This window comes from Penaeus chinensis, chromosome 16 (assembly GCF_019202785.1).
Source record: "Penaeus chinensis breed Huanghai No. 1 chromosome 16, ASM1920278v2, whole genome shotgun sequence".
Taxonomy (NCBI): domain Eukaryota; kingdom Metazoa; phylum Arthropoda; class Malacostraca; order Decapoda; family Penaeidae; genus Penaeus; species Penaeus chinensis.
Genome location: NC_061834.1, coordinates 37,387,009 through 37,397,008, shown reverse-complemented (window position 1 = coordinate 37,397,008; position 10,000 = coordinate 37,387,009). Strand labels below are relative to the sequence as shown.

General features: G+C 35.5%; 2 protein-coding genes across 2 annotated transcripts in view; one reads left to right on the top strand and one right to left on the bottom strand.

Moving 5' to 3' along the window:
• Positions 1 to 1,565, top strand: part of LOC125033459 (CAAX prenyl protease 1 homolog) — a 14,764-nt gene extending 13,199 nt beyond the window's left edge. Inside the window, exon 7 of the mRNA XM_047624982.1 lies at positions 113 to 1,565. Within this exon, the coding sequence (XP_047480938.1) occupies positions 113 to 337 (225 nt within the window). The 3' untranslated portion in view covers positions 338 to 1,565. The remainder of the gene's footprint in view (positions 1 to 112) is intronic.
• Positions 1,566 to 5,652: 4,087 nt separating this feature from the next.
• The window catches only part of LOC125033410 (bystin-like), a 15,701-nt gene continuing 11,353 nt past the window's right edge, over positions 5,653 to 10,000 (bottom strand). The window contains exons 5-10 of the mRNA XM_047624889.1: positions 9,995 to 10,000; positions 7,390 to 7,539; positions 6,970 to 7,196; positions 6,603 to 6,811; positions 6,179 to 6,329; positions 5,653 to 5,767 (exon numbers count right to left, since the gene is read on the bottom strand). The exon at positions 9,995 to 10,000 is cut by the window's right edge and continues 133 nt beyond it. Of these exons, the coding sequence (XP_047480845.1) occupies positions 5,696 to 5,767; positions 6,179 to 6,329; positions 6,603 to 6,811; positions 6,970 to 7,196; positions 7,390 to 7,539; positions 9,995 to 10,000 (815 nt within the window). The 3' untranslated portion in view covers positions 5,653 to 5,695. The remainder of the gene's footprint in view (positions 5,768 to 6,178; positions 6,330 to 6,602; positions 6,812 to 6,969; positions 7,197 to 7,389; positions 7,540 to 9,994) is intronic.

Sequence of the window (10,000 nt, the reverse complement as noted above, 5' to 3'; positions counted from 1 at the left end):
TATTTTGTGATTGGCAGTTGTTCCCTAGAAATAAGAAATATTTAAACAGTTTCTTTTTGGTCTGAGATTTTTAATTGATGAAATTCACTACATAGTCCACTTGTGTTTTCAGATTTTACAGTTCCTGCTGACCATGTTTAGCAGACACAACGAGTTCCAGGCTGATGCCTTTGCCAAGGAGCTGAACCATGCCACCAACCTGATATCAGCACTCATCAAGCTGAACGAAGACAACCTTGGCTTCCCAGTGTATGACCCCCTGTACTCAGCCTGGCACCTCTCTCACCCTCCAATTCTTGAGAGGATTCGGGCATTGGAGGAAAAGAAGAAAGACTAAGCTTTCTTTTGCATAGGTTGTATTTTAATTTTGATGAATGTAGTTTTTTTTCTTTCTTTCTTTCTTTCTTTCTTTCTTTCTTTCTTTCTCTCTCTTGTAAGAGAATACAGTGGGTCTATTTTTTCTAATTGTAGCATAATAGTAATTTGATATTCCTTTTATAAATATAAGTGAAACTCATATGCACAATGTTTGTTATCACTTTTAATGGCAATGGTGTTTTGAAAGGAGACAATAGGTATGACATGCATTGTGAGCATAGGATATTGGTTGTCTTGTTTTTTGTGATAATTTATTTTTCATATTTACATTCAAGTTTTTAATTTCTTAATATAAGTTATCTTCCATGTACTTCTTTCAGGTAAGTTATTGAATGTGTTGATGTAAATTCAGATATTAAATAATTACGGAAGGGCCCTACTATATATTTTATATGGTTTGATGCTACATAATAGGAACTTAATAAAAGAAAATATTTAAGGACATTTCAGTTTATTTGAAATGTGATTATTGTCAAGAGGTGTATTACTATGGAAATTATTACCATTATTATTGATTTGTGTTTCAAAGTCGTATGTGAAGATGCTCAGACGAATGTAAAAAAAATACTTTTTACATTTACATGTTTAAACCACAAATGTCTTTGATGCTACCCCAAATTCCAAACCACTAAGATTAATTTCATACCATTTCTGGATGTTTTGAAGTCTGGTGAAAAAATATGGTCGAATCAAATTTTTAAGGGGATATTTCAGTTGTGTACATCAGTTATGTAGTGAGGAGAGGTATTTGGCACCAGCACTCTCCCATTAGGACTTGTAATGATTAAAGGCTAAATTGAAAGAGTTATTGATTATTTATCATGAAAAATCTCAAGTATTTTCAGCACCTGTCTAACAAATCTAGTGGAAATCTTTATATAAAGGCTTAACATAAAGAAAAATAATACCCCTCACTGGGCATTAAAACTCTTTACATTACTAGTGGTGTACACTTTCACAATCATTGATAATAAGGGCTTATATATTGTATTGTTTTGAGGAATTGTAATACCAAGGTAGGACTTGTCATTTTTTCTTACTGTGGGACTTTGCAGTTCCTTTATTACACATTCACTTTACAAAGATGGATATATATTACAAAGATGGATTTATATTGTGTATACAAATGGACATGGATGTAAACATCTTGTATTACAGGAAATATGAAATTGAATCTATTTCTCTTTCTTTTTTTCTTTTTTTTTCTCTTTCTCTGGAAAAATATGAAATTGAATCTATTTCTCTCTTTTTTTTTTTTTGCTCTCTGGAATATATAAAATAAACTACATTTTTACACTCTATTAACAGTACATTCACCAGGGAAGAAATTTATACTTGCAATCTCTTACATATTATTTTTATCATTAACCCCTTAACCCAATGAAAATTGAACAAAAAATGGGGAAAATACTGTGCCTATTTTCTATATTTTTTTGTGAAATGTCTGCCCATAGAAGGCTCTGCTAGTGCTTAGCCATAAAGGAGTCAATTAGTAGACCTTGTGACCTTACCTGATTTGAATTGGCAGGAAAAACGTATGTTCTACTAGTGCGATGAATATCGATGGTGTTATTTTTATTATAAACATTATAATTATTATAATGTTTTTTAACATTAGTAACAGCAAAATAAGATAACGTAAAATATTTCTTAAATCAAAGAAAAGGGTGAACGGGCGAGACAGGCAGTACTCGTAACTGGCTCATAGGTGACTTAGTACAAGTGTAGCCATCTATGTGTAAAAACAATCAAACAAGTACTCACAGTGGGCATAGCACGTACCTACACCACATACCCATCGACAAGGGGTTAATGACGAGTGAAGAAAATTTTTTAAAAACTCTACGCTCTGGAGATTAATGGCAAAGAGCCAACTTTGAGCACAGGAGTTTGGTACATCAAGCTGAACCCCTGGCTTGTAGCACTTTGGCACGTCGCCGCAGCGTATAGCCACACTCCACAGATTGGGCAGTTTGTTATGGCGCCTCAGCGCATGACCTGGCGGCAAGGGGTTAGTAATTTGACTTTTAGCATATCTTAACATAATGCCACAAGGAACATGTATTACCCATTGTAGTTTTGTTGTGTGAACTGTGTCTACATAGAGAGTGCTCCACAAGTGCCCAGCCACCAAGGAGTCAATACGTTTTTTAGCAATAAAAAAGTAAAACATTTCCAAAATCAAGGAAAAAATTTAACAGAGGACTCAGTTGGACTAGTAATTGACCTAATGGCAACTAAGCACTTGTGCAGCCATCTATTTGTATACTCAGTAAATAAACATAAATCACAGTGAAAGTGGCATATACGTACATGCCATCCCAGATATCAGTGGAGTGTTATTCTGTATATATCTTGATGTCTAGCATTAACCATTCTATATATACATTTCTGCATCATTCATTACTGCATATTGCTTGATATTCCTTTTTTTTTTTTTTTTTTTTTTTTTTTTTTTTTTGAAATTTTTCTGCCACATCAGTACCTAAGGTCATTAGCAGTGTATTCAAAATAGTGATAGTGTGAAGCTTGGGGGCTTTGCCCCAGGTAAGGAAATGGTATATGACATCAAAGGTCATATAGCGCTATGGTAGAGTAGAGTAGCAAAAAGCATTAGGAATGAGCTGATTAGGGTAAAGTTACAGGTTGAACAGTACTAGAGGGTAGTATGGTAGTGAAAAGGGTAGAGGGTATACCCCCCAATCTCTTGCTCCTCGTTGTCGTGAGGGGCTTAGGAGACAGGGACTGAGGCCCAATGTTGGGGGATCACCGCTGCTTTGGGCCTCAGCCCTCACCTCAACTAATTTTGTATGGTCTTTCTTCTCCTCCTTTCCTTTTTCTTTTCTTCATTCCCCTTGTTCTGTCCACTTATCCTATCATTAAACTCATTTTTGCCAATTTTTCCACATTACTTTATCACAATACATTATACTGTATTCCATCAGCTACCCTTTCCACTGCTATACTACCCTCTTGTACTGTTTAACCTATAATTTTACCCTGATTAACTCATTCCTAACCCTTTTCATTACTCTACTCTACTATAGCACCATATGACCTTTGATGTCATCATATAGTACTTCCTTACCTGGGAGTAAAGCCCCCAAGCCTCACACTATCAGTATATTTTGAACATGATGCTAATGACAGATGTTGATGCAGCAGAAAATTTTCAATAAATAAAGAATCACAAGGTATTGTATCAGGTAAAGGTTTTTAGACAGGGAAGGAGTTAAGAGGGTAGGGAGCATTATGATAAAGTATGGCAAGAACATCATAAATTAGTTTAACAAAATCAGGATAAGTGGACAGAACAAGAGGATGAAGAAAAGACCATGCAAAATTAGTTGAGGCGAGGGCTGAGGACCAAGGTAGGGATGATCCCCTACATTGGGCCTCAGTCCTCATCTCATAAGCACCCCCATAACAAGAAGCAGCAAGGGACTGGGGGAGTAATATTCCTCAAATCATTTGAATTTTTACTAGCCCAACTCCCAAGTGAAAAATGGCAGTTGGGAGCACCATGAGAGAAACTGCTAATTGGTAACTTCAATAACCTGAAGGATGCAGTAGTTAAAATATAATGTGGTTTAGCCTAAAACTTTAATTTTACAAAGGTGTTTAGTGTGGTGCTACAGCATACATGGATTTCCACGAAATCCTAAATAAGTGATGCAGGTGCTTACATCCTGTACAAGGGAGGGCAAACCTCAAAGGCATATAACATATACAGTTACTAAGCAACAATAGACGAAAAATCTAGGTATTCAGCTCAAAAATCAACAAAGAAAGTATTCAGCATACTGGCCAGCTCAAGAACAATGAAAGAAATGGTTATTTACAGCTGCCATAGAAAATATTTAGCTTTTTGGCCAACATTTGTATTGGTCTCTTCAACTTGCCATTTATCAGGTTCCAGGTACAGCTAACATTTGACATGTTATTAACAGTACTTTAATAGTGACCATAATTGATGAAGGGAGAAAACACATGTTTACACAAATTGCACCATAAGCTCTCACCAAGGAGGTAATTACTAGGACTACCTGACCACTCCTATCTGCTCAATTCCTTGAATTTTTGGAAAGCATTTTTATGTAATGTTCTATTGTCATTAATGTTGATATAATAATAGTAATAGCTGAAATAAATTATAATAATTATGGAAATGAAAATAAATTCTGAAGATTCAAGGGATGGGATAAACATAGTTTAGTGATAAAATAGTAGTTCAGATAGGCCAGGTAATTGACTCTGATGCCTTAGTGCTTATGAAGCTGTCAATGTGTACAAGTAGTTTTGCATGTCATTGAATTTTGTATGTTCAAAGGATCAAAGAGTTGAGAATGAAACATCCAACTGGATGCCACATCAAAAATGGTAGTGGACTTTAGAAGTCACAAGTTCTTTACTTAACATAAAAGTGTAGTGAGCTAACCACTGGCCCGCAGGCAGGCAAGCAATTTGAGCAGTCAAGAGGATCACCAGCTCCATGGTAGATGATGAACTTCTGCTGCCAAAATGCCACTTCATGAGCCTAGTGAGTTTGTGTGGTCTTTGGCTACTTTGATTTGCATAGGAAGAATATCAGCCGATTAGTGGTTTTGCCATGGTCTCCTCCCTAAGTGCAGTCATGGCCTGCCTCATCATGGGGACACTGGACAGGGGTACAATCAGCAGACGTTCTACTTGACTTCGTTACATAGATGTCCTTATCATTGTCCCCAGGTGGTCATGCTTACACCATGTACTGATGCAGCTTAATTCCGTCCACAAGAAAATTTAGTTCACCGTAGAGGAAGAAGAGGATCAGAAATTACCTTTCTTAAACACTCTGATCCATCAGGATTATTTTTCATAGTATACAGAAACCCTACTAATAAAGATGATTATATCCACTAGTACTCTGCCCCACAGTAATAAAACAAAAGCTGGGGTTATAATTGGCTTTTTCCTCAGAGCACTGAGGATCTGCAGCCCTGAATTTCTTGAGGGTGAGATCTATATAATTAATTCTTTCATGAAACATAAATATCCCAGAGCCTTCCTGCTAAACTTCAGAAAGAAGGCAGAGAACATACTCACAAGATGAGACCCTGCACCCTCTTAGATATTCATTCTCATTCATAAATTTTCTATATTTTTCAACATGAATATAGTTCACATATATGTATGTAAACTGTTATAGTCTGAAATATGAGAAAAATTGACATAGAATACAAAGTACAAAGAATTGCAAGTTGGGTAAGAGACAGAAAATGTAGAAACCTCTTCTTAGTTTTAAATATTTATTTCATTTTTTGCCCATTCACATACACTACTCATCAACCATCATTTGCATATCATCATCTTGACCTCTGCACTTGGAATTCAGAAGTTCTCTCCTCACCTAGAAGGTAAGAAATCAAGGAATCATTTAAAAGATAAAGCGTAATGATGTTTCACTACAGAGTGATCAACATAATCTCAGGAAGTGTAAACTTTGAGTTGCAAAAGACTATAGAAACAAGATATTTTCAACTTTAAAGGAATCTTTCAGTTCCCTTATCCCCTCTGAATCAGTAGGATCTCACTATATTATACATCATAGAAAACAGCAAAATATCTATGAATATATCAAATGAATAGAATGTATATCAATAGTGTGTGTATTGATGCCTCTGTGCTGAATACTCAAATACTGTATTCCCCTAATATACAAAAACACTAATCACACACAATTCAGTGAAATATAGACATCTTAGATTTTTTCTTCTTTCTTTTCTACTATAACTGGCAATAATGACCACTGGCAACTAACCTCAGCAGTGATGGTGAAATGAGTGTGGAATTTAATGACATCCATGATGGCTTGCTTCTGGTCGGGACTCATATCTTCCTTGTATCTTTGGACAAACACAAGCAAGGCTTGGTGCCACAAAACTGGCAGTTCACGGCGGTCATGCTGGAACCTAACGAAATCACATTTTTATTGTCATGCATAGCACAATCAGTTGATCATCTTTCAAAAATGTTTACAATATGTTTAAAATGTTTTTGTCCATTTTATGTTCCCAATTCTAGCAGCCACCTTAAGTCATCCAGATGAAGGATTCTAAATTTAAATTCTAATCTTCATTCTAAATACAGTGCAAAGCAATAATTAAGAATTTATTTTATTTCTCTAGTCTCTGCAAATGATACTCTTGCACTGTAGAAGATTTTATATATCAATAGTAACTTACCTCATAAAATGGTAAACACAAGCATCAACAACTCTGTATGGGAGGGCATATTTCTTATCAAAAAATATTCTCAAAAATATTGAATTTGCTCCAGAATAGTCCATTTCAGCAATCTTCAGTATTGTTGCAGCCGAGTGCAGAATTGGTATGTGGTTCTTTGCAAGTACTGAACCAACAATAATAGCTTCTCGAAGAGTACAAGTACCGGACTGTAAAAAAGAACAAAAGGTTGTATATAAAACAGCTTTAAAATATAAATTGTCAATATTCAATATTCAAAATTCAAAACGCCACAAAAAAGTAAATCATTCATACAGGAACAAGAAGGCACACCACTCATTTTTTAAAAATCACAAAGGCCACCTACCATGCACAGAGGAAGTAAAACACCTTTGAAGAAGGCACCTGGCTTGAAAAGGGCCTTGCACATAGCCTGATATAAATGGAAGTTGAGGCGCTTGTAGTATGAGATGTCATCCCGTATGCGAGGAAGGAGGACCAAGTTGAAGAAGCGCTGTGCCATAGGCTCCTTGAGGTTACTCACAAAAATTCTAACACCCTGATACACAGCAGCAGCAGACCACTTGTCAGGGTCTACAAGTGATACAGATAAAGACATTCTCTGGTGAGCACAAACCATACAGTGCTACCATCTATCACTCAAAGTAATTATATATGTTTAAAAGCCAAGTCTATATATGTGTAATGTGAAAAACAAGATTAGGATAAATAGTACACACCATAATAATAAATACAAACAATAAAATAAGATATCCACTGTATTTACCTGTCAGGTATACAAGTTCTTCCCAATTGCGCATCTTTGGAATCACCTTGAACATCTTTGGCAAGGGTCCACTTCTGTATTTTGACAGGACATTTCCAATCTGTGAGCACATTTCTTGCACCTCTGGACTAAGGTTAACAGTCTGTACAGCTGAAAGGGTAAATAAAAATTATGTAATTGCCATGAAAGGTACAAAGAGCTGTAATTTATCAACAATCTATAAAATAAGTTCCTCAAATATGCTGGGTACATGTAATGTCAACTGTAATGTTCTTTTGTGAATTTTGTTTGCACATAGGATTTCCAAGTCCTTAGCCAACAAGGAGTCAATTCTTTGCCTAACTCATCTCACCTGATTTCCCCTCTTTCTTTTTATGTTTTAAATAATACTGACAATATGATTATCATAACATTAACCTATTGCTACTGGGAACATGTAATATCCACTGTAGCTCCACAAATGCTCAGCCACCAAGGAGTCTTATTAATAATCATGCATGACAACACCAAATGTCCACTTTTCTTGAATTTGCAGAACACTTTTTTTTCCAAACACTTAACTCATTGAAACCAGGTGACAGATATGTTGTCAAAAAATAAAATTGGTTTGAGGGGCAGGTGTTGCGAACACCTTGTCATAGGAAATTTTTATCGAGTGTTGTGTGATGGGGTCTTGTCATGACTGCAAAGTACTTGAGTGAGATTGAGTAAGTGGACCTCTGCAAGCTCCTGCAGGATTTCCACTGGTTCTTGAGTGAAGTTTACCAGCCATCAACCATGCCTGTGAAAGGGCCTTCTCTAGGGAGGCTACTTTCTTTTGCCAGCATTACTAGAAGCATAGAAGAATAACAGGAAAACAAAATATAACACAATTTATCTTATAGTTGCTATTATTCCATAGTGTAAACTCCCTGGAGAGATCATGTGGGGTTTGCTCGATGAAAAGTCCATAATCATCTTAGCCCATTGGACCTGGATGCTTTACTGCCATCACATGGCCTAAAATATGGGCATTAGGCTTATGTGTGGGCAGACACTGCCAGATGTGCAGCTTGTAGGCCAGTGCAAAGAACACTCGTGCGGTAACTCCATATCTCCCCATTGCAATGTTATTTTGTCTTTTTTGCCATTTTCCAATGTCTAAATTTATCATTTGATTTGTTTTATCCAGATGGTAATATACTCCATATCATCTCTCAAGGTAGGTATTTATAACTCAGTGCAATAATAACAAGTGACATTGTGTTATTTGTGTCTTCTTCTCTTTCCACCAAAACAAATACAGACCTTTGAAAATAGTAAATACATCTGCAGAAAACTGGCTAAAAACATTACAAAGGGGAAGCAGGTTCTTGATAATGGGTGTGAGTGCGAGTTGGTCTGGCCCTACAAGCCACACATTCAGTAATATTATATTACTAATGGAAGTCTCATGCTTGGACTTTAGTCCATACACATGCCATAAGACAATTAGATCCAGAAGTCAATATCTATTACTAACACTGTGATTATTTTTATGTTATTAACCCATTCGCCACTTGTGGCAAGAATACATGCTATGCCCACTGTAATACACGTTTATTTATTGTATTTACACATAGATGGCTCTACAAGTTCTTAATCACCAAATAGCCAGTTATTAGAAACTACCTATCTCACCTGTTTAACCTTTTCTTTCACTTTAAGAAAGGTTCTTTTTTTTATCATTTCATTGTCTAAAATATTTTAATGACAAATTAATAATCATAACATCAATAACAATAATAACAGTATCGAGAGCAATGGTATTCATTTTCCCGCCAATTCAAGGAATGTGGAAATCAGGATCGGAAACTAGGGCCTACTGATAGACTCCTTGTCGGCTGAGCACATGTGGAGTCATGTAACAAAATTCACCAAAAACTACAGGGGACAGAACATAAATCCGGGGCAAATGGGTTAACAATACTAATACCAATTTTTACTTTTTCTTTTCTTTTCCTTTTTTTTTCTCTCCCCCCCAAATAAAAACAATATCAAGGAACAGGGTAAATAGGGGAGATAGGCAGGACTATGTGTAAAAATAACTGAAAAATAAGAAATACATTGGATACAAAGCACTTGTGGGTCCATCTATGTGTAAACAATTAAGAATCTAATTCATAGTGGGCATGGCAAATACATACATGTCATACCCAGTGGCAGTGGGTTAATAATAAAAACAGTAATATAAAATCAAAAGGAATCTTTCCTAAAAATAAAGGAAAAAGGTAGGTAGGATTATTAAATGAATACTTGGTGATTAAGCACTTATGGAGCTATCTATGTTTAAAAACTATTAATAAGCAACAACAAAAAAACATCCAAGCAACACAGGCTTAAAAACATTAGAGCATTAACAAATGTTATAAGCTACATAATCAAATCAAAACCATCAGAGTAGGTGTTACAATCATCATCTATTTTGACTAATCCTTGCTAAATTTCTTCACATTTTGTTTCATAAGCCAGGAAAATATTAATATTAATATTATCTATTTTCTTTCATTACAAACCTCAAGAATGAAAATAAAGAAAAACAAACTAAATAAGGAAGAAAGAGAGAGCTAGAAAAAAAGTAACTTACTGCTAG